The 25586-nt window shown below is 40.2% G+C and overlaps 1 protein-coding gene across 1 annotated transcript; it reads left to right on the plus strand.

Moving 5' to 3' along the window:
• The first annotated feature begins 400 nt into the window (after positions 1–400).
• micos10 (mitochondrial contact site and cristae organizing system subunit 10) lies at positions 401–18081 on the plus strand. The gene is made up of 4 exons (XM_052039200.1): positions 401–521; positions 15500–15547; positions 16067–16176; positions 17921–18081. The coding sequence occupies exons 1-4, from the start codon at positions 458–460 to the stop codon at positions 17933–17935; spliced, it is 237 nt and encodes a 78-aa protein (XP_051895160.1). The 5' UTR covers positions 401–457; the 3' UTR covers positions 17936–18081.
• The last annotated feature ends 7505 nt before the right edge of the window (positions 18082–25586 follow it).

The raw sequence follows: 25586 nt of genomic DNA on the forward strand, positions 1-25586 counted from the left end.
TTTAAAGTACTGTTACCTTGACAACTTCAGTCTGCACCTCATTATTGACATTCCCTGTGTCCTCTCCGCCCCTTCCCCTTTCTGCAATTTAACATTCTTGCTCAAAGGTCCTTGAGACAAACCGTCAATCCTATTCCCCTTCCCACTGATGCTGTATCTCCTGCTGAGTGCTTCCAACATCTTCTGTTTGCATATCACATTAATAGCACCTGCATTCTTGCTTTAATTAATAATTTAAGGAATTGGTAGGGTTTGCAAATGCATTAATGGGAATCCTAATGGAGTGTTTTCGTCTGTTGACGCGAAGGGTAGTTCATGAACTAATCGCTCAGCTCCTTCCCGCGGCCCATTGCACTTGCTGCGCCACCGCCTCTCCTCTGGTCACGTGCTCCCAGCCGGCGCCTCCCTGTCAGATCGCGGCCTGTTCTCGCGAGAGCCAGTCCGAGCCTGGTCCAAGATGGCGGAGGCCGAGGTCGGCAAGAAGGTGGAGCGGTGCGTGGCGGATGCGGTGGTGAAATTAGGTAAAGTTGTTCTGAGTGTAGTTGATCTTGCGGGACGTACCCTTTCCGCTGAGGACTGGTTTCGTGGAGCGGCGTGTCACTGAGTGTTCAGTGATTGAGTCTTGGGCCTAACTTGTAGGCTGGGACCGAGGTGTCCTGTTATTGATTCGGTCCCCGGCGGCAGCCCACTGGGCACAGCCGCCGGGTAAAGCTGCAGGGCCGCGATGTCCTTTCCCTTAAAGCATTCTGCCCGTTTAAACTGTTCTCATTAATTAACTTCTCCGCTTTTGGTAACTTCATCGAAGCGCCACCGTTCTTCATGTATTAGCCTGACTGGTGAGTTGGCTCTGACCTTGGTGCGTTAGGAGCAAGAGGAAAGAAAGATATACTTTTTATTTATGTAGCTCCTTTCATTGCCTCGGGTCGGTATAAAATGCTTAACAGCTTGGGGGAAAACTGTGCAGATTTTCTTCTGTTATAAGGCAGTCTGTGTGTGTGGATGTTGGGTGAAGACAAGATCAAATAATACTAGATGACCACAGTTAAGTCAGCGCGGGGGGTGGGGGGAGGGGAAGACAAACCTGAAATAATAATATGACTGTTCTTTAAAGATTTTTATTTATGGCATCTTTTTCTGATTTCAAGCACCTACTTGAGGCTCATCCCAGGTCTGGTTACAATCCACAACAGAAAAATAAAGAAATAACTATCAGGTTTTGATACTGTGTTCAAAATCCTGCATGATCTTGACCCCATTATGTCTGTAGCCACCTCCAACTGCTAGAGAACTCTGTCCTTCAACCCACTTTACATACTTGTGGTAGCCATTGTGACCCTAAATCTTGGAGTACTGTCCCAGATATCTTTGCCTCTTCACCAAATTGTCTTTGAGATATTGCTTAAAACATAACTCTTCAACAAGGCTTTTGATCACCATTCAACTCTATCAATTTCTGTCATAACTACTTGGAAACATTATACAATGGAAATGGTGCTATGTGAGTGCAGGTTACTGTTGCTACACAAGCATACTGTCTCTTATGGATGCTCCAAAGTTCTTCACAGCCATGTAATTACTTTGGAAGCATAATCGTTGTGAATATGTTAGCACAGCATAATCCACATTTTTATAAGATATCTTTATTAATCACATGTACATCGAAACACACAGTGAAGTGCATCTTCTGTGTAGAGTGTTCTGGGGGCAGCCTGCAAGTGTCGCCACGCTTCCGGCACCAACATAGCATGCCCACAACTTCCTAATCTGTGTGTCTTTTTGGAATGTGGGAGGAAACTGGAGCACCCAGAGGAAACCCACGCAGACACCGGGAGAACGTACAAACTCCTTACAGACAGCAGCCAGAATTGAACATGGTTTGCTGGCACTGTAATAGCGTTATGCTAACTGCTACACTGTCATGCATTCATAGTAGTTGAAAAGTGAATGTTGACTAGGACACTTACTGCCACAGTTCTTTTATGTCAACTTGTGGAGGAAGATGGTATATCAGTTTGAGGTGTTAACTGAAAGTTTGAATTTCTGCTAAGAGTTCCACAGTATTGTGAAGTAGGTTACTTTGGCTCATACACTTTGAAATGTTATTTGGATGAGGAAGAAGTGAAAAGAAAATGTGCAATGGTTTGAACAATGTTGAGGCAACTAAGCAAATGAAAGCTGTGTCAGGAAAGACTTAGGGATGTTTTTAGTGCATAATAATTTAATTACTAAACCATTTGGAGACTTAGCAATGTCTGGTGATCCTTTTGTCTTTCCTGATTAAACAGTCGTGGTATTATAATAATACAAAAATTAGTGGATTCAATGAAGTTCCAGTACCCGCGAGATGATGATTAATTACACTGATTACCTTTGTGACGTGAAGGTACCAAATTTACAGGTTGTGACAATATTTGATTAAATTAAAAGTCACATACAATGAAGGAAGAGGTGTCTTCTGAGTAACCCATCTCTTCTGTCCTGCTGACAGGACTTGAATTTGCTCTTTGCCTGCCTGTATGTGCATTTAGTCTTCTGTGGCAGATCCTAGCCTTTTACTTCCCCCCTTTCCTCCTGTTACCTTCACTTCCTTTCATCCAGTCACCCTATGTTTATTTCCCCGCACTTCGATCATTGCAAGGTCAGATTGGTTGTCTTGGATATGGCAATGAATCCTCTAGCTAAATGTTGGGAAGACCAAAGCCTTCATCTTGTGCTCTTTATGACAGGACTCCATCTACTTCCCAAGTACTCTATGCATATTGCCAGTCATGTCTTGGTATCCTGGTGGGTGGTGGTACAGTGATTCAGCAGGCAGTGCTGCTATCCTGCAATTTCAATAACCCAGGTTTAATCTCAACTTTTTGATACTGTCAATGTGAAGTTTGTGTTCTTTTTGAGATTGCGTAGATTTCCACTGGGCGTTCCAGTTTCTATCCACATCCCAAAGATGTGATGGTTGGGTGATTAATTGTAAATATCCCTAATGTAGGTGGGTGATCAGAGAATCAGGGTGGAGTAGATAGGTGAATAAGTTACAGAGAATGGAATTGTTATGAGAACCAGCAGAGATTTTTAGGACTAAATCGCTGCCGTCTGCGTTGCAAAGGCTACCTATTTCTATATCTGTAACTTTCAAGGTATTAGAGCATAGTGATTGTGTAACGTTGAGGGGCACAAACTAATGATTCAAACCATGACAGGTGTGGAATTTAAATTTAGTTTCATGGTTTTAAGATACTGACTTCTTTACTTCAGATATAATTAACCATCAAATTGTTTTTTTTAGAAAAAAGTAACTCGCTTATGTTTGTCACGAAAGAAAAAAATCTGTTACCTTTACCTTGGTTGGCCCACATTTGACACCAGACCCACATCCGTGTGATTGGTTATTAACTGCCATCTGCAGTGATCTAGTTGTCACATAATTGTATTAAAGACTGTGATGCACTTTTAGTGGGTTGCCTTCTGTGCATGGAGTGTTGCATTTCAAGAAAGCTTCTCGTGGGCATGTACTTATGGACAAAAGTGCTGACCTTTGCCAGTGATGCCTACATCCTGCAAATTAACTTTAAAATCTTCCCCCTCTGCTACTGAAACCCTCTTTCACGTGTTTAATCCCCCATTCTTTGTAACTGCTCTCCTTCACCAAATCCCAATCAGACATTACCTAAATCCCAGTCAACAAATACTTCAAATGTAAAATTGCCTTTCTTGTATATAAGTTCCTTTTATGACTTTGCTGCATACTATCTCTGGAGCCTTGGTCTACTCCTGACAGTAAATGGTAATGTTTCTTCTTTCTTCTCCTCCCTTCCCCAACCCCTCTCCCTCCCCATATTTTGTATAAAGTTTGTGCATATTCCCTTCCTTTGGTTTCACTGCTGACAACCACCCCTTCAGATGAAACAGATGATCACTTTGGCTGTTTCTGGTCACCTCTTGTTGTGGCTAAATTAGTTGCCATGTTTCCTATATTACAGCCGTGACTATACGTGTGTGTGTGTATAGACTGTAAAGTGCTTTGGGAAGTCCTGAAAAGCATTTGATACATGCAAGACTGTCTGTTTGAGTTGCTCTCTACAGCTCATGTCGTGTTATTGTGGAAGTACAATGTTTACATCCATACAAATCTGAAAGTTGACAGCTCTACAATGAAAGATTCCTTTAGCGGAAACAGGGTTCTAGAAAAAAACCATGAAGCTCTAGAGTGGAGTTTGAACCTATTGTCACCTGGGCTCATAGGTGAGACATGTCAACTGAGGTAAGCTACATTATGGTAGAGTTGAGATGAGAGAGACTTTGAAATTATGATGGTGATCCATGAGCATAATCCCATGAAGTATAATGCCATATAGAGTGAAGAAAAAGTAAATACATTTCAAATGGATTGATTCTTGGTATGAAGGGCTGTGTTATCTGGAAGAGTTAAGCACATTAGCTTTATTGGAGTTTAGGAGAAAGGTGTGTGTTCTTGTTGAAACGTAAGATTTTAAGAAGTCTTAACAAGGGTAGATGCTGAAAGCATGTTTGCTTTTGTGAGAAAATCTACATGTAGGGAAAATTTCAGAAGGAGGGCTCATCCATTTAAGATGAATAGGAATTGCTTCCCTCAGAAGGTCGTGAATCTTTGGAATTGTTTGCAGTTGTTAACAAACATAGCAAATTGTCTTTTGATCTATGAAGAGAGACGAGAATAATCTTTCTAAAAATCACATGGCAAATAGCAGGTTATCACTGTATTGCTGAGAGAGAACCTGTAAACAAAATATTATGCTATATGAGTAGCAGCTCCTAATTTTAAAGAGAGCTGTTATGATAATATTCATGCTGTGTCAACTCATTGTTTTAGTTTGAACTTGTATTTAGTTAATTATGTTTGTTAGTGTGGTTTACAGTTGTTTCAGAAATAAAGCAGATTTTGAGATGTTGTTGGGAGGTGAAGTAAATATTTGTATAATGCCTTATGTGTTTTCTTTTTCTACTGTCCTACTTGTGGTGGGATGTTCTTAATATATGGTAGCACTCCTCCAGTATTATCCCAAGATTTGAGCCAACCAAGCTTTGGATATGATGCTTGTCATGATTGAACACTCAACACCCTTTTAAAAATCATTGGAAGCAAGAGTTCTTAAATTTTATTTTATCCTTTTTTTGAGCCTAATTGCAGATCCTTTCAAATTTTCCCTGGATCTTGATTTATAGACTGAAAATTATGCTTGGGACCTTTTGTGTGGCTGAACATGTTAACCCATTTGTACTAGGTTTACTTAATGTTTTGGGAGTTTTATGGTTCAGGAAGGTAAAAAAAACAATTTTTATTTCTTTGCAATGTGCCTGATGATGATTTATCTTAAATTGCCCACATGTACTTTGCCCAAACTCAGTAACACTATCTCCATACATGCAGCCAATTATAGATGAGTAGTATTACTTTATTTTTTTTGTGTTGGTTCCATTTCCCATGCTTCTATTCTAACCTCCACTTCCCACCCAAAGCAAGGATACAGTTCCCTTTGTCCTTGGCTTGCATCCCACTGCCCTCCATAATCATCCTCTGAAATTTCCACCACTTTCAACTAGATGTTATCACCTCCCCTCCTCTCCTTTCAGCATTGCCAATGGATTGACTTTCTTACTCAGTCTTCTATCTGCACCAATGCCCATTCCTCTTCTCATGGCACCTCCGATGCAAAGGTAGGAGATGTAACAGCTGTGCTTTTACCTCTTCCCTTACAGTTCCAGGAACTCCAAAAGCTCCTTTCAAATAAAACAGCAATCCACTTGCACTTTTTCCAATCTTGTGCATGACGTTTAATGCTTATGGTATAATTTCCACTACAGTGGGGAAATAGAGTGCAAATTAGGTCGCTGCTCTGCAGAGCACCTCAGTTCTGTCCACAGATGTGACACTGCACTTCCATTTGCCTGCCACTTTAACTCTGAATCCCACTCCCACTCTGTCTTTAGCCTTCTACGTTGGACTTAGTTTCTCAAGCTTATGCTCTTCAAACAATCTCATCTTCCATTTGGGCATGCCACAACCCCTATGATTGAATGTGTAATTCAGCAATTTCAAATTACTACCCTTTCCAATATATGTCAGAATTGGCCAGTTCTGGTGTAAGAGCAAGGGATACTGGGGAGGCATCTGTGGGAAAGGGGACAAGGTTGGCATTTCAATTTGATGAACTTTCATGGCAGCGAGGGGGGGATCGTCAATCTGGCCTATTGGTAATGTCTTTCTCTCCACAAACATAGAAAATTATGGTCTGCTGAATGTGTCCAGAATTTCCTGTTTTTATTTCAAATTTCCAGCTTCTGTAATTTTAAACTTGCTTTTCAATCCCTAGCTGTTTCTGAAGTTACTCTGTTTTGTTTTCCTCCACAGATGCTGCTCAACCTGTTGGGAATTCAAATTTCTAGTCACCGTTGTGTTTGTAGTCTTCAGTTCCAGCAGGATCATCTATTCTCACCCTATCACACACTCTTTTATTCTCCCCACCCCTCCCCTTTTCTCTGCAACTTAAAACATGCCTGTTTTCTAAATTTTGCTGGTTCTGATGAAATATTATCAACTTGAAGCAAACTCTGTTTCTCTCTGCTCAAATGTTGCCTGATCTGCTGATTAGTTCCGGCATTTAGTTTTTATTTCAGATTTCCAGCATATGCAGTTTTTTTGCTTTGTGACTGTTAGATAATATTTGGGGCAAATAGTTCTTCATCCCAGGCGGTTGTACTTTACCCAGGTGCATCATGCAGTTGAGCAGACAACGTGATTGGATTTGGAAACCTGAGTTCTATCAATAATTGGCTTGTTAATTTATCATCAAGGTTCATTCAACTTGACAAAATTCTAAAGGGTACTGGAACCAAGGCAAAATGAAGAAACAGTTGCACTTTTAATGGCAAGTCTTTTTTTAAACCAAAACAAACCCAGATTGCAACAGTACACAGTTGCTTTTCTCAAGTCACTTAGTCCTTCACAGCTTGGTGTAACTCTGTAAACTCCAGTCATTTGCATTGCAGAGCCTTGTCCTCGTGGAACATTGAGTGTGAAAATTTTCATCTCTTAAAATCAGATTTAGTAGATTTTAATGTTTAGATTCAAAGGAAGATTCTCTTTGGCATTCATGCCTCTCATACATCCCATGTGATGCCTACCTGTAAAATGAAGATGAATAACAAAGTTTTTTGCTCATGGAGTGAGGTTATTTTTAATTAAAGATTCACTCAAGCCTAATTAACATAAAACCACAAATATGAACAATGAGTAAATTCTTTCCTTTCAGTCTTCAGAAGGCTGTTTATTGAGGAATCATCCCCATAATTCCACAATAATTATTGTTCCTTCTGAAGTTTGAGTATTTTGTAGGTTCACATAGTTTAATGCATTTTAGATTTTTTTTCTCTTGGCCTATTTCTGGTTCTTGGTAAAGCTGCCTGTAAGCTTGCCTCTGATGGTGATAACAGTGCTCTAGGATGTCTAGGGTTATTTGCTGAGTCTACATGCTCTAAATAATTGGTTGTTCACTTGCCTCTGGGTCAGAAGTTGAGAATTAAAGCAGGTTGTCAGGCTTCAGTTTGCAATTGAAATTGCCACCTTGGTGTCATGTTGTTGGAATTGTCCTCTAGATATTGAACTGAAGATCCAACTCCCTGTCCTGCTTGTTCTTTTGTGTTAATTCCCTAGTTCTCTCCTTCAGGCAACACCATCAAAGCCAGACATTCAGTTTGCTAATCTCATTGTTCTTTGTGGACCCTGCTAGGTTGGAATAGTTTGTTTTATCTCTCCATGTACTTGTTTTTCAGAAGTAATTGTGTGAAGTGCAACTTGGTGTTATATAATGTAACCTTTTAGATATTCTGTGTACATATATTTTGGGCATGATGTGAAAGAGCATCCTTTTTTGCCCATTCTAGTGTCTGTACTTGAAGCTACGAATTCTTGTTTTTCAGTAATAGTATCAAGCTTTTGACACTTTATAACAGAACACGTAGATTAAAGAAGCTGTTTTCCATATTTAAAAAAAATTGGCAGTAATCTGTCAATAATGAGGAAATGGAATGCTTCACATTCACAGCAAATGTAACTTGAATGAAAGATGGCAGAATTATACCCAAGTAATATGCAAATTTTACATACATGCATGCGAAGGGAAAACTTCCATCCCATTTTATTGTTTGAGCCTGCTCAATGATGTGACCAGCTGACCTCCTGGGAAGAGTATTTAGCCAGCTGTTTTGTTTGATGGTTGTAATTCAGCCATTTATCCTGGATACATTTAAAATAATGGTTGAATATCCTGAGCCTTATGAATCCTAGTGCTTTACTGTTACCTGTTAGAAAATTAGCTTTGCTGTGGAGGCTGTAGAGATTGGGAGAAATGGTATTGTAGTTGTATGTATGTTATGTAGTAGAAATGGATGTAACGATGACTTTCTAATCTGAGTACTGTTAAGTGTATAGATTTTGGCATTTCCCCGGATGGGAAGAGGAATTCAGAAGACAGCCCTGCCATGATAATTCTTGGCTGTTGACCAGTCACAGATGGCATTACCAATTGAACACAAGGAGAATGACAGAATGTGGGGCCACGGAGAGGGAAATTTGTGCAGTGAAAAAGAACATACTGTCTACAGCTGGCTGGTAGTATTTGTGTTCCTTGTGTTGATCATTGCATTATTGTAATTCATTTGCACTAATTTTGTTGGCATTTTATCAGATCAAAATTGGTGCAAGTAAATATAGAAATAAGCCAATCTGTTTGCATTTACTAGAATCCCATTAACTGAATTCTTGTAACAAATTGTGACATGCAGCCAGTGATACTGTAACTATATACTGTCAAGCTGTGTGGTTCAATATAAAATGACTGTTGGATTGGTTTTAACATGCCTAGAATTGTTAAACCATTAAAGTCTGTTTGAAGAAGATTTTCTTGTCTTTAAAAAGATGAGTAAAATCCTGTTTGTGCATTAAAATCTCAGCTGGTGTTCAGCAATGTGTCAGAGTGAAATGCCTCAAGTAGCATTCTCTACTGTTAATATCCTAAATTGAAGCATTCAGTTTGATATTTATCAAATTACTTTAATGAACATTTTGGAAGTCTGATTAGGCAAGTTGGTATTCATTTTGAGAGTGGATATTGAAGGTCACCCCTTATTGCAGGGTTATAAAGGCCACACTTTAAATGAATTTTGGCATCCTCCATCTAGTCCCAATAGAATCTGATCCATGGCATAGAACTACTGTTAGTGCACTTCATAAATAATACAGATTGTTGTGCAGGCACTCAACAATATATTAATGTTTCGGAGTACAATAAGAGTTCTGTTCCATTTTGAAACTGCGTTTGCATTTAAGTCTATTGGCCAAGCTAATTGCTCGTGCACTATTTAATTTAATGTGATACTTGTTTCCATCAGTCAGTATCAAATTATAAAAACAATCTAAATCCCAAGCAGCCATCTGGCAAGTTCATGCAGTGAAATGGGTCAAAAGTTTTGGCGAAAGCTAGGTGATTAGATTAGTGTTTCATATTTATTCTACAATATGCATTGAATGGTTGAGCTGTGTACTGAAATGTAATTGAGGAGGCATGTTGGTTACATTACTCAGTTTATAGCTTATGAAAGTAAGAGTTCAGAAGTAGATCAATGTCAGTCATGCTAACTAAGGTTTTTAACTAAATGACATTGATTGCAGGGCAAGTTGATTAAAGCCAATATGTCAACATTTCCCTTTCGAAAAGGAACAACTAGTGTAGATTTGGATGTTGTAGCAAATATTGAGAGCCTATATGAAGACTGATCTTGAGAGAGATGATTTCTGTAAATAAAACTGCACCAAAGTCAGTGCAACTGAAGTGAAGGAAGAGGAAAAGGGTGCAGATCTCAAATATGTTGCTGATAATGTTATTACTGACAGAGTTTCTTATCTTGATAGCTGTAACTATGTCTGCATTGTTTTGAAGCTATGGGTCTTCTCTAGGCAGAGTTTGCTTTGGATAGTTGCTCTATTGAGACTAAAATCCATCTGTAGCAAATATTTATTTTAAAGCCAATTCCTAATGGAATGGGAGATTTAATGGGGTTAACATCCTCATCAACCTTTGGACCTCGTGCTTGGAAGTTCTTCAGCCTGTTTTAACATGCCAGTTAATGCAATCAAATTCCTGGGTAATAACTATTAAACTAACGAATAAAAGTATATATTGTAAATGTCTTAAGTTTGGCTTGCTTGTGCACTCTTTCCCATCTATGTTGCTTCTCATGCTTTTTGTTTTATTAATTATTATTGTTCTGTCTTTATCTTGTTGTTCCTTCCAGTTATTCTGCACTCCACTGATAGCCTTTGTTCCCTGGTTCATGCAAGGTTGTTGCTTTCGGCCCCACATCGGGTCAAACTTTTTTCTTTTTATCTGCCCCATCGTTTTCACAGTTGATTCTTGCTGTGCATTTGCGCATCTGTTTTTGCAGCTGCGCCCACCTCCCTTCCACTTTCCATTGGGTCTCCCATTTTTTTCTTCCTCCACCCCCACTTTATGCCACCCAAGCCTTTGGAGTTGCTCATGGTTACTTCTTCCTCCACCTTCTAAACTCCAAACTGGATTATTTCATTCTCACCTCCACCTTCTGCGTTGCTATTTCTTGCTCTGTAAAGCTGTTTCTTCTCACCCTGGCTTATCTCTTCCTACATCAATGACCTGTGGCTTCGTGACCATTTTCTGCCACCCTTTCTCTCACTCATGCCATCAGCCCAGCTTTGTTTTTGCCAATACCTTCATGCTTTCTCTGACACTGAACCAGCATCTGTCTCATATGAGCTTTCTTTCTCAGTATGTCCTGAGCTATCAAGTATTTTTTGAGAACACTTCTGTGAAGTGGCTTGTGTCTGTTAATGTATGCATGCTCCTTAAGCTTCACAGCTTTAATTTTCCAGAGAAATGCAACTTAATGAGGCAAAAGAAATGAACATGTGCATCTGTAGATGTATTTTGTACACTCATTTGAGATGTTTTTGATTTATAAATCATAATTGAAGTGCAGAATGTGAACCATTAAGGGAGTTTGTTAACTTTTGTCCAAAGTCATTTGGTTTTGTATCCCTTCTAATTCAGTTCCATTTGTTTTATTCACGATAGTCAAACTTCTCTTCTAATGTTTATGTAAAGCTGGTTTAATTAGACAGTGTTTGCCTAATCTTCCTCTGCTTCAGATGGTCTATGGACAGTGAGTTGTCATCTATTTAAACCACTTGCAGTGAGAATTTGAATTAATTTTCATTCATCATTTACCTTGTGGTCTGCAAAACTACCACCACCTCCCTGGATTAGTAGATCAAAATTAGTTTGGCAAGATGCACGACTATACAATTATGATCAAAGTCTCTTCTACTTTCAGAGAATGAACTTCAAAATTGATTTCATTCGTGTTCTTTGGATAGCCTCGAGTTTACATAGAACCTTCCACTACTCTGCACCTCATAGAAAAGCACTGATCTGGGCACTGTTGAAAATTTGGTTATTTCAAAAGGATATACCACTCTAAATTCAAGGAAAAGTTTTCAAGAGCTCAGCCTTCAGTAGCTGAACTGTGTGTGCATTTTTATGTCAATATTTCCATTTGGGAGACATCAAACATAATGCTGTAAGTATTCTGCAGAGAACCAAAATGCAGTCGTCTGTATTTTATTGCCAATTTAACCTTTATTGAGAAACTGCTACGGTGTTAAATCTCAATTTTTGGAGCAAGATCACAGTAAATCTTTTTGTAGGGCTGTGGTGTAATTAATTATCTTGGTCATATGGACAGTATTTTAGGCAATGTGTTGCTCTATGATGGAAATTGAGTATGTAAAAGCCGGAACTAGGTGGACCTGTAATTATTAAAGCTATTACTGAGAACACTCCCTGTGTGTTCTTTCTCATGTATTTAATTTTTTAAATACTGAGGCAAAAATTTTACCAGACTTCGCAGCTGAATTTTTGCACTTCACTGAGATAATTATGCATTCAGCTGAAGTAGTTAATTTCAACATTGGTAATGTGCCTGATAAAGAAAATCAGGATGTGTATGCTATTAGGTAATATTTCAGATAAACGATATCAATGTACCATTGTAATGGCTGCCATTACAACAATGACTGCACTTCAAATGTACTTCACTCACTGAAACACTTCAGGATGTCCTAAGGTCATGAAGAATATTAGTTCTTTGTTCAACTGGTAGAAGTTATATTGTGCTATTTTACACCAGATTTCCTGTTGTGTTGCAGGTGTACTCTTTAAAGATTCCACCTTAGCAGTCAAATGCTCCATTTCTTGATCAGTGCTTTAACAGTATATTTATTTGATTTTCATGTCATGTACTCCTGCTAGAGAAACATTGAAGAATGGAGAGTTCAGGGACCAGGGGCTGTAGGGTCACAGAGATGGATCAAAATGTGTTACTCATTAGGGTACATAATTTCAACATGTGATAGCTTGGCTCAGTAGTCACCTCCAAATTAAGGTTAATGGTTCAAGCACCACTCGACAACAGTATAAATACTTCTATATTAAAAACATTAACTTTTAATTAGTAAATCTTGAAAGCAATACCATCTGAAATCTCTGATTTGTGTAGTTAATTTCTCCAGGTCTATCATCTTTGTATCTGTGTTGTGAGTAGTGTTGCCAATTAGGACCCACATATAACAGTATGCCAGCCAATACATCCCTCCCATCTGATTGGATAGTCTCAGGCACTCTGCTAAGGAAATAAAATATTTGTGCAAATTGGCTTAAAGCAATTTAGAAGCTATTGCTAAATTTGGTTATAGGGCCTCAGGATTGCACTGAAACAAAGCAGTGATTTTTATTCTAATTGTGAAAGTACCTTTCTAGGTGGCCGCCTTAGTTTTGTGATATTTGGGAATCTTTTGAATTTGCCACTTTATTCCAGAGTGTGTGTTTGTACTTTCCTGTACATTAAAGGGTTAAACAAAGCCTGGGTTCATTTCTATTAGAATATTTGAAGTGTAGTTCAATCTGAACCCACTTCCAAACATAAATGGCTTTGCAATTCAAATATGAATACAACATAAATTAGCTGACTGGAGCATTAACTGCATTCCTAGGCTGCTTTTCTCTTGATTAAACAATTCCTTATCCAAACCTTACATTTGCAAAATTTATAAACTCTTCATAACTTCTTAAATATTTGAAGTAAAAGTCAAGTTTACAACAGAGAGTGTGTGTGTGTATATATATATATGTCTATAATACATTCTTAAGCCAAAGATGTGTTCCAAATACAGACTTGACCTCTTTATAAAGTCCCTTCTTGTGGGCCCCAGCCCTAAGGTTAAGGGCAACAGAAAAAGACCTTAATGCATCTCTGTCTGGGAGACAGGTGGTGTGCAGCAGAGATGAAGGTTAAAGGTCACAATGTTTCCCCATTTTGTACATTCTTGTTGATGGTTAGCTTGTCCTAGTTGAGTATAATTTCTGTGCACGGTATTTTAGGAAATTGTTAATTGTACTAGGCTTTGAAGTTCAAAAATGCTTGGAACTAAAAAAAAGTTCTCAAATTTTCACTACTCTTATGACAAATCTCCAGCGTAAGATGAAATTGACTTGTAGCTGGAAGATTACTGCAAAAATACTTGGCTGGTGTTTTTAAACTTAATCAGCAAGAATTGTAGGGAATTTGCACCACAGAAGCTAGGCCAATGTGTTTACAGTGATATATTGAAGGAACATTTGTGATTAATTCTATATTTTGCTTTTTGTCCATAATCTTGTAAATTTCATATCCTTGAGTACCTTACCAATTTTCCCCTTAAAATTATTTATGGAATCATTTTGGTTGTTGCACCTTCTGTTCATGTGGTTCTAGTAGCAGAAAGTTACGGGGCTGGGATTGAAGTATTGCACAGAGATCAAAAATGTCCCTTAACCTGGGCACATAACTTAAATATGTTAGCTTGTTTCAGCAATTACCCCAAGACAAAGTTAAGGGTCCAAGTGCTACTCGTGTCTCAACAGGATTTGCATCAATTACTTATAGAATTTCAGACTTCAGTGCTCTGAGTTTGTGGAAGAGGAATCTGCTTAAGGCAGATTCAAGTGACAGCCTGACTTTAAAAACTGTTTTGTGCATTGCACTTTCTATTATAATTGTTCTCTTTTTAAATCTACGTTCTATGACTTTTAAGATGGCCTTGCACCTTATTGTCTGCCTGTACTGCACTTTGTCTGTAACACTTTATTCTGCATTCTGTTATGGCTTTCCCTTGTACTACCTCAATGCACTGTTGTAATGAAATGATCTTTATGGATGGTTTGTATAACAAAGATCTTCCACTGTACCCTGGTACACGTGACAATAATAAACCAATTTTCCCAAGCCCTTTTAGCTGATTTTTATTTGAAATCTAATTTCCACTCTCTGTCCCATCCTTCAACATGATGTATTTAATTTTATTTTCCTTCCGTCAAATTTTCTTCCCTTCTGCACTGACTCCATACTGTACGTGGGTCTTAATTGAATCTGCAGTTTCTCCTTCAGGTACACTGAAGTAAGCATGGACCAAGAGTTTCAACTGGCTATTTGACTGCTAGGTGCATCACATCTCATCATAGATCTGTTCTCCATCAGGGTCCATCGCTGTATTTCCAATGGCTGTCACCCAGTAGCTATCAAGTGAGGAATTTGTCTCCTCCATTCTGAAGTACTGCCAAGGATAACTCAGCATAGATTGAATCTGAGACCTCCTAGTTTTTACTATCACCCTGAAAAATTCATCAGGAAGCCCTCAAAATAAAAATTATATATATATATAGATATATAGATATATAAAAATACAAAATCTGTAAATTTTTTTTGGAGGTAGGCCTGGTCTTAAAAGTCTTTGACATGGAGCTAATTAGCACCAAGCTGAAGTGTGTTCATTTATTAGTTTGGGTTAGTAGGTACCTGCCTTTCTTTATGCAATCAATCTGTAGAGACTAATAGTGCCAGACAAACTAAAATTCACAGTTGTGCTGGCGGAAGTTTTTTCCCCTGCAGTAGTTCCTGCAATTTGTTGAACACCATGACTTGACTCCAAGTTATAATTGTGTTAGTTGCCCCTAAGGAAGATTCTCTTTCAAGATGAAAAGCTGAACCTTACTTAGCACCAGCACCAACACCACCCCCACCCTTCGCCACAGTCACCATCGACATCTCCTCCTCCACCCTCACCCCCACCCCAAACCCTGATGATTTTTGAGGCTGGTGAGAGGAGAGGTCTTTAGAACAATATTAATTAGATGGTTGTCAAGTTATTTAGGGGGAGGGAGAGCTGACACAAATGACTCGAGTTGTGACTCTACAGAAATATTAATTCCTACAATTGCACTGAGTTTTTAATATGAATGGTTCTTGATAGCTCCCTCCTTCCCCTAAATAACTTTAAGGCTATTGATGGTTAAATTTCAAACTGCTTAACTGCTATTTTCTGTTATATTTTCAGGTGTTGGTCTTGGCTTAGGAATTGTATTTTCTGTTGTTGCTTTCAAACGTAAGTATTACTATTTGCTGTTCACATATGGAGTAGTGGTTGTGAGTTTGTAGGTGAGAGAAGAAAATCTTGGGTAGGGTGGATAATTTGTGATGTGGAAGATGCTGCATTACGGCCCAAGAAGATCTCATTCACCTAATAGCATAGTAGCATTATGATTCGGCCTTGTAATTGAGCTATGCATACTTGAAACCAACATCCAGTCTGGGTTGGAGTAATTACAGTTTAGAGTTGTAATATTGAAAGGGGAAAATATTCTCAGGTTGTTGTTCCTTCCTTCCCCCCCCCCCCCCCCCAATACCAGCCAATGCTGGTTTATGTTGACTCATTTGAATGAGGTGCACAGTGGTGTTCTCTGCTATGCAACTGCACTCTGCATATCTGTGCCTTTTGGAAGAGAGCGAAAAGAATTTTAACCTTGAATCAACAGACTGTTGTAGATGTTCATTATAAATAGCATATAACCATTTCCCAATTAGAGATATTTACTTATAGTCTGTTTTTTGTGTGTGTGTTTAGGGCGTCTATGGCCTATTACTTTTGGTGCAGGAATGGGCTTGGGAATGGCGTATGCTAACTGTCAACATGATTTCCAGTCCCCATACCTTCTTCATGGAAAGTTTGTCAAAGTGAGTACAGTATTGAATTGATTTTTTCGATGACTTCTAGCCAGTATTAAAGTACAGATATCAAATAATTGCTCAACTGTCTCTTCAGCTTGTGTTGGGCTCTTGCTAATAGTTTATGCTGTCATATGTATGAGATGGGAATTATTGTTAAAGAACTTGATTTACTAGTCCAATGGATCTTTGCCAAACCCCTGAATTCCCAATTGGCAGTAATGCCTATCATAACTTCCATTGAGTAGGTTTTGATAACATGAGGTGCCAAGAAGTTTGCAATCTCATCTATACCAAGTCTATCCTGCACTGGATGCCATGAATTCAGAAGTGGGTTATTCAAGACTACTGGTAAAATCTTCTCCATTGGTCAACTTACCTATGACTGTTTCAGTAATCAACAGTGACCTTTTCTTAAAGGATCATTGACATGTTAGCTCTTTGGCCCTGTTTGTTCCCTTGATTCTCAGGTTTGCAGTGTATTCCTAGGTTGGAGTCCCTTGCTAGGTTTGCAAATTGAAGCTTTGGAATATACTACCATGCAACCAAGCTTTCTAAATTATGTTGTCCCACAAGGGAGATGTTTATGACTATGGAGATAATCATGTAATGTTCACCTCAGTGCACTTTATACCAGGAGCTTGTGGAGCTGAATCATAATGGCATAGTTTGGTGAAACATTAGGATTTCCTGAAGTTTCACCAATGTTCAAGGTTTTAAACAGATGTTCATTTTTATATTAATATTCTTGAATCATGTGATGTAGTTGCATTTCATGAAATGTGGTTTGTTAAAATTCAGTTTTAAGACTGGTATTTATCCAGGATAAACTGTTTTGTAATTGGTAATAAACATGAGAAATAAGTTTCTGATTTCTTCCTACTGTCAGAGGTTTTCATACTTGATATTTTTTTTCTGCTAGATATATAGTTGTCAGGTTGGGATTAGATTCAGTAATGATCCTCTGTAGATGAATTTTCAGTAAACACACGCTCAAACTTCAAGTATGACCTCCTGTGAGCTATCAGCGGGCAACCGGGGCCCATGAGGGTGAAACCAGTGAGGGGTTTCTGGACAGGCCAGCTTTATAAAACTGTACTTTAAATCAGCACATTGGCAAGTCCCCACATTTTCAGTTGTGGACAAAAAATACTGAAATTCACCTGCAGCTTGTTCATCTTTCTGAACACATGTAATTCAGGCATAATTCAATGTGAAAGGAAATTGCATGGTGTGTATACAACAATTCAACTTAATTTGGGCTTGGGTGCCCAAATAACCCTTGCATTTTAACTAAAATTAGGCATGTTCAGGATAAATGTTTCAAAATGGGCATATTTCCTTTATTTAAAGTGGCATTGAATGTTCTAGCCAGGAGATGCCTATATTTCTCTCTCCCTTTTGAACTCCATGGTTAGAACTATTCCACTTAGAATTGTACAGAATTGAGACAAATTGTTCGTGTGTGTGTATAAAATATTATAAAAAATATAGGGATGCATTCCATCATGAGATTCTCTCCCCAAATCCTTTTGCCTTGCACTTCCATAGTTATTTTTGACTTCTTTTGGCTGCCTTCCTTTCCTCTCACCCTTTCCTGTTATTTGTTGAACACACTGAAGTTTTTTTTATGCAGAACACTGTAGATCTGCTATTTTGTGTGTTGTCTTTTGTAACTGCATATTTTAGCTACTCTTTGAATTGTACAGGATGAAATGATGGTAATTGTGGAATTTTTTTGTTCTTTCCACAGGATGAATCAGCATAGTATTATTTTCTCAGACTGTACTTGCTGTTGCCCGTGGATCAATTCTGCCTGTGTGCTTGCAATAGGAATTCTTATTGCTGTGCTGTATTTAATTTTACCTATCAAACTTGTACACTAGCATTGTCATTAATAAAGAGTTAACATTTTATTGTCCCAGCTTGATCCATTTGTGCATATAATTGAAGAGTGGTAAAGACTAAGGGCTGACAGGCTCATCTGAGAAATTGTCTGAAATGACAGTCGCTGGTGGTGTGAGCAAGTGAGGTGAAGTTATGAAAACAAGTTGTCAAGATTGTCAGATAATCAAATTTGATTTTCATTTATTTGATTGTCTCCTTACTCGGGTTTCTTTTGGTCTGTTCTTGTCTGCGTTATGGTGCTGTTCTGGTTGGAATATTTTTCTCAGAAAGCCCTTTACTTGTTACACAGGAGCTGAGCAAAGGTGCACGCACCCACAGCTGGAGTTATTAAAAGAAAGACCAGTGCAGCATACGGCCTCTGCTCTCCACAACAGCTTTCCCCTGGAGGGCATTCTAAATTACTCCTGTGTTTATAGTCAGAATATACACTGAGCTTCTGGTTTGGAATGTTCCCTCTGCAATCTCTGGGATCTAGAACCACTACGTAGCTAACAATAAATTACAGTGTGATAATGTATTGCTGCTAAATGCAGTCCAGGCTGGTAATAAATCAGCTCAATTAATGCTTTGCATTGAAGAGCAAAATTACAAAGGTTCACTGCAGATTTACTACAGTGAAATTATATAGTCACCTTTGTAATAGGCAGCCTGCTATAAGTCAAATGTTAATGGTACATTTTCAAATAATTCTTGCTGAATGTCCTGTCCACGTGCATGTGGATTCCCTAGTCTATAAATTATCAGTGTATTGATGGGAATGATTTGCTGTTTAACACTTTCTGGAATAAAAGCTGGTTGAAAAATGTAGTTTGTTTATATACCAAATTTTGCATGAGCCCATAATTGCTCTTTAACTTTTATTTTTGAACATTTGTAGCGGCAATACAGTGACTAAAAGATCTGCTGGATAGGGAGGAAGGGGAAAGGCATTTTCTGTGCACTCTCCCTATTTTTGAAGTATGTTAACTTACTCCACATGTAATTGTTAATTTTACTAGATATTTTCAAACTTTCAAATCTTGCTACCTTCCTGAAACACTTCTGTTGATTACTTTTGTATTGTCTCATGGTGTGTTTTGTATCATCAGTTGTCTGCACAGACCGGGCATTTGATATAAATGACTATATTAGCAGTAGAATGAAGCAGCCTTCCAAATGCAGTTCTTGCTGCTGAAATCTGTGGTGGTACTGTAGATGGGCTACTGGACTAATGATCAGGAGAAGCAAGTTCAGATCCCTCTGTGTCAGCAAGAGAATGAAATTCAGTTAAATAAACATGGAATTAAAAAGCTGGTGTCCCATGAAATTGCTGGATGCTGATTAAAAACATATCCATGAAGAAGTTTAATTGGCTTTCTTTATCCTTGAGAAAAATTGATTGTGGGATGAATCAGCTTTAACAGCAAAGGCAATTACATAATTTGCCCAACCATTCATTTTTAAAGATTAGATGTACAAATCTTATTTAATGTTGCATAGCATGGAGAACCTGTGAATGGCTGCACAAATATCCAATTAGACATGAAATTGACGAGAGTTACCTTCAAGCTGCAAACTGATTGTAGTAGTCCTTTTATAAAACAACTTTATGAAGGAAGTTGCTGGTACTAGATTATTCACATCTGCTGATTTGTTGTCTGTAGACTAGGTTGGCTGATAATACCAATTGCTGAACCAGCATCAAGAATAAATTAATGTTTATTAATATTAATTCTCTTGATAAGTGTGTAGAGAGTGTTACTGAGTCCTGCTGGAGGGTCCCAGATTCTGATTCTTAACTGGGCTGAGTTGCTGTGGTTAAGAAGAGAAAATTAATTTGGGGTTTGTTATCCTGTTAGAAAGTGTATATGCATTGTCTAGTTATTATATCCACAAGTATGGTGAGGTACAGGTACAATGAAAAACATGCTTGCAGCAGCATCACAGGCTCACTCTCAGCTGTAGAGACCTGTGTAGTAACAGCTGGCTGTTCCACTGTTCAGTATCACACCTCAATAGTAGTCACTCGAATGAGGTACCAGATAACTAGTTATCATTGGGAGGTATACCCATGAGGCATGTCAGGCTCACTGCAATCTGAAGTGAATGTGGTTGAAAATTACCTCCAGGATTTGTCCAAATAATTAGCCTCATAAAGACTACAAAGAGGCGTAACAACATTGTGGTCACCCAATTACACATCCTCAGAGAGTAGTCTGGTTTACTGAGTAATGTCGAGGAAAATTTCATCTAGAAACAAATGTTTATAGTTATTCATTCTAAATCTTGTCCATTTAATGTGCAACAAAATTAAATCTATAAATTCCAGTATACTGTGAAAGTACTATTTGACATTTTTCAGTTATATTTATCACAGTATCATTATTTGAGATGCAGAAAACCGTCGTAACCTGATGAATGTGAGTCAACATTTATTTATTTCAAATACTGATTTTAAAACCAATTTCACTAGGCTGCACTAGTTGAGTTACTATAGCATTGGTTAAGGACTGAAGTTTTTACGAAGAGTCTGCGCATTCTTATACACCGATGGCACAGCAGGTAGTGCTGCTGCTGCGCAGCTCCAGCGATCCGGGCTCGATCCTGACCTCGTGTGCTCTCTGTATGGAGTTTGCACGTTCCCCCTGTGACCTGCCGGTACGTTAACTGGCGACTGTAAAATTCCCCCTAGTAATGAGGGGTGGGGAGTGGTGGTGGTTGATGAGTTTGTGAAAGAAGATAGATTACAGGGAAATAAGTGGGGTATGTGACTAATGCGAAAACTCAGAGATGGGATAGACTTAATGGGTCAAATTGCCTCCTCTTCATAAGAAAATGTGAGAGATTCGTCTCTGGTTGCTTCCTACTCTCTATCAGCGGTTTTCACCTTTAATAAATCCTGGTCCAGTTCTTTTCAAGCTCTCTGACCTTCCCATAATCAGGCAGGAGGTGGTACTATTAGTACTAAAAACCCACCATTTTGGCACTTTTTGAGCGTTCTCTGTGTGAAACATTGTCCCTGGACATGGATAAACTTCCTTTGCCGCCATTATCTGCACCTCCTATTTTATACCAAAGTGAACTGCCATGTCTCGCTGGCCAGCACTCCTCTCTTGGAGGGGAAGGTTGCAGGTGCAAGTTGAGAAACCGACTTAATGCATTAGTGCAGCAAGGAGCGAGCTGGGCCCTGGCGGAGCTGCCGTCGTTTGCTTGAGGCTTAAATCTCATCTCCTTCCTCCAGGCGCAGGTAAGAAGTTCGTGGCATTATTTCGAAAAAAGAACAATATGCCTGGTTTCTCCAACACTTTTACCAAAATTCGATTATTTCCTATTATCATATTGCGCCCTGAAGCCCTTTACTCTCTGTAAAGGGCTTCAGGACGTGCTGATTATTGCACCGAGTTCCTCGTTACTGTAACCGGCATAGTTTCTCTCACCGCCCCACCCAACCATCCCCTCAGCACATCGAGTTTGCTACTGCGTTATCATAATGAAAGAGTAATCTTGCCAGTAGTTAGAAAATAATCAGAAATAGGACTTCCGAGAACTGACTCATCCGAACGTGATGCATACTCGAACTGCAGTTATTTTAATATAGACTGTTTCACAGTTGCAGCTTTAAAAAACACATGTTTCAGGATATAGGATCTTAAAATAAGGATTACAGCTTTAGGGTTCTGCCCATCATATCTACAGCGCAAGGCGCTGTTTCTGCCTGAATGCGAACCCGTTTTGGAATGTTTATTGCTGACAGCAAGTTCGTACAGTGTGGGAGACAGAGGTGAGCTTATAGAGGTGCATAAAATCATGAGGGGTATAGATAGGGTGAATGTACTCAGTCTTTTTCCCAGGGATGGGGAATCGAGAACTAGAGGGCACAGGTTTAAAGTGAGAGGGGAGAGATTTAATAGGAACTTGAGGGGCAACTTTTTTTACACAAAGGGTGGTATCTGGGTGGAATAATCACACAGGAAGTGGTTGAGGCAGATACAATAACAACTTGTAAAAGACAGTTGGACAGGTAAGTGGATTGGAAAGGTTTTGGGCCAAATGCTGGCAAGTGGGACTGGCGTGGATGGGGCATCTTGGTCAGCATAGACCAGCTGGGCCGAAGGGCCTGTTACCTCTGTGACTCTACAGGTAACATTTTTTGGGGGTGAGTGGGAGAGGTGGCTATGCTGAAATAGTCTAAATCTATAGCTAACTGCGCCGGTGCGGACTGTGGTCGAACCTCCGCTGCTGCAGTTGTGCTTTAGTGAACAATGAATCTGGTCTTCGTTATTGTTCCTTTCGTTGGTTGAAAACTTGAAGTATTCCCAGCATTGTATCACTCCGTCTGATTGCGTTATTTTCCTTCGATCCACTCGAGTTCCGTAGGCGCCAGTACAGTACCACTTTTATATTCAGAGGGCTACTCCACAGTTCAGCCACAAATCCTTAACCCCGGGTAGTGGTCAGCAACTGAACGCCGTGAGATGTGTGCAGACTACACTCAGCTGACAAAAAGATTTGAGGTCATAATCCCGGTGAAATAAAATGTATTTCGTGAAAGAACGAGAATGTATAAATGACTTTATCATGTGTCTCAGATGTCCAGACATGAAGGCCTGGTTCCGTACTCTAAACCCCGACTTCACGTATAACAAACCATTTGAAAATGGGGGTGGGCTGTTTTGTGGATGAAAATGTCTCTTCCTAACACAGCAACAATGGGCAAACACACGGCGCTGTCACTATTCCACTAGCGGAAGCCTCCATGCATCATCCTCTGTCACCTACACTTCCTCAGTGTTTTGCACCTCATTATGGGGTTAGTTCGTTCTCATTCCGTCATTTCTCTCACTAATTCCCTTGATAAAGTCCCGGCTTCTTCTCGCTCACTCTTTGGAGACCCAAACTGCCGTTTTACACTCCTTTCTAAGCTCTCGGAGCACAGCACCGTTCGCAGTCCCAGCAATTTGTTCAGATTGAGCTTCACCTGCCCATCGCTGGCACCTTCATCACCCGCCGCTGGCACCGCTGACTTACCCCCTCCGCCACATCCAAACCCATACCCACTGTCTCCTCAGTCACCTGCCTTTGCTGGGTGTGCTCTAGCTAACCCCTCCCCCTCCATCACCCTACTCCTGAGTATCAGATTCAAAGCAATGTCCTAATCAATAAATCCCACCCCTTCCCCCCATCACGCAATCTCGTAATCTTGAATGTTCCTCTCCTGGATTCCAAACATCTTTGTCGGCCAAACATTCAACCAGACTTGACTCATTCGTAAAAACCTCTCAAGTGCTTCCTCCAAATCTTTCTTTCCACCTGCAAACCATATCCAGGACAAAGCTTTTGCTCTGCCATTCTACATTCTCCCTTAGCTCGCTCCCCCACCGCTTCCCCAACACACACACACTTATTGCACTCCCCTGTTTTTAAGGTACGGCGGGAATATATAGAGCCATAGTTTAACTCAGCACGGAAACAGGCCCTTCGGCCCAGCCGACCAGGATACCCACCTGAGCTAGTCCCATTTGCCCGCGGTTGGCCCATCTCCCTCTGAACCTGTCCAAGTGTCCTCTAAATTTCCTTAAATCGATGCAACTGTACGAATGCAAATAGTTATTAGTAAACGAGGCGTTGGCGTGTTTTGAACGAGGGAGCAACGCTACCCAGTCTGCTGGAGAATTTACTCTTCAAGTGCTTCCTTTACCCTGACCAACTCCCTGAATTTGTTATTTAAAAAAATAGAAATTTCACAATCCAATGCTGGAACATGGTCAACATTGCTGCTGTTTTTGTGCGGGAAAGCAAGGTAACCACAATAGACGTTACACAGCAATTCTTCCTGTAAGATCACCTTGAGAAATGTTAAAGCCGTGAACTTTCTGGGTGACATGGAGACGGGGGCTGCATTAAGGCGGTTAGTGGGGATTAGGCCGAGAGTTGATATCAAAGCAGCCGTCTCCGGCACACATTCCAACGGCGAGGATCAGGATTGCTCCCGGACCTTGTATTTCCTCCAGGGCGCGTTTCCGCTCCTTGCAGCTGTTCCACTTTTAATTATCCGTGCTCCTTTGACAAATCCACTCAGGTTGCGCACACTCCTGGAGGGAGGGGGGCTATCATTTTGGTCCCGGCTCAATCTGTCTGACAAAGTCACTCTGGCACCGCCCACTGTAAGTAGGTTTTAGGAACACTGCCAGATTGGGGTGTAACAGAATATAAAATGTGTTGCAGTTGCACGGCGCTGTTAGACTAGTAATTCCTTGTAGACATTGACTCCTTCTGGATTGTAGACCGTACGAACTGGAGGAATCTTTGCTGCCACTCTGGGCTTCAGAACATGTAATTTGGAAACAAGTCGATGCGTTTTCACGGAGAAGGTTCATCACTGTCAAGGCTCCCAGCAAAGAAATATTTTTACCCCCAGCCAAAGGTAAAGAGATATTTTACCCCCGCTTGTTTTTTTTTAGCTATATTTCTGGTGGTGCGGACGTACAGTCAGGTTCGGGATCAGCGCCTCCTGCGTCGTCGAATGCCTACGTGAACCCGGCGGTGAGGTTCAACGAGGTATTCAACTGGGAGGGGCGTCATAACTGCGCCCGATCCTGCCCTCTAACTCCCATGGACATTTTCCCAGCAGGAGTCAGTCTGTGGTGGCCGGGCAGAGAGCCTGGCCTTCCTCCCGCCCCTCCCCAGTGTAACGCGGTACCACCTACTGGATCTCCGTGCATTCTTAATCCGATGCTTACAGTTGGCGCTTACTCCGTAGGTTTATTCGCAGAGAAACGAGCGGCTGAAATGGTTCAGTTTGATTTTAATGCCAATCTTCACGGACATTGAAGGCAGAGCAATTTCTTCTTGTAAAAGTTGATGGGCGCGGAGAATCACCAGTGCTGGAAGGTATGGGAACCCGATAATTACGCACAGTATTGATTCGCCGATACATGTTTGCGAGTGTTATAGATTCCAGTAAGTTATTGCAGATACTTTGGATATTTTTAAATTTCGGTTGTCGGATGTTAAACGGATGGGGGGGGGGGTCACTACTTCTTGTAGAACCCCCCAGGGAAATCAATGAGCGAATTCTACGGCGTTACTTCCACCGGACTACTGGAAGGGCCGTGAAGTTAACACTCGGCAGATCCTACAAGCCGAGCGGGGATCTAGGTCCGGGTTCTGGAGTCGCCGAACTAACTCGGACGGTGAAAGGAATGCTCCATCCCGTCCTCGGACCTTGGATCCAGCGCAGGGGGTCTCCTCCTGCTGACACCGACCAGTGACTGCTGCTGCAAATTTATGCCGATTGGATAAGGAGGGGGGTAGGATTTGGCCATCGTGGCGTCTATTGTCAACCAACTCACTTGTCCAGCTACTCGAATGCCAAACGGTCCTTAAATCGTGGGATTAGAAAGCATCGATCGATTGGGGAAAACAGTGGGGGGAGGGGGGGGGGTGCGGAACAAAATAAAAGTCACATTTGAATTCCGTTTGTACCGAAGTCACGGTAAGTGGAAGAGATTTAGTCAAGTTACAATTTAGTT

This window comes from Pristis pectinata, chromosome 26 (assembly GCF_009764475.1).
Source record: "Pristis pectinata isolate sPriPec2 chromosome 26, sPriPec2.1.pri, whole genome shotgun sequence".
In the NCBI taxonomy this organism is placed as follows: Eukaryota; Metazoa; Chordata; class Chondrichthyes; order Rhinopristiformes; family Pristidae; genus Pristis; species Pristis pectinata.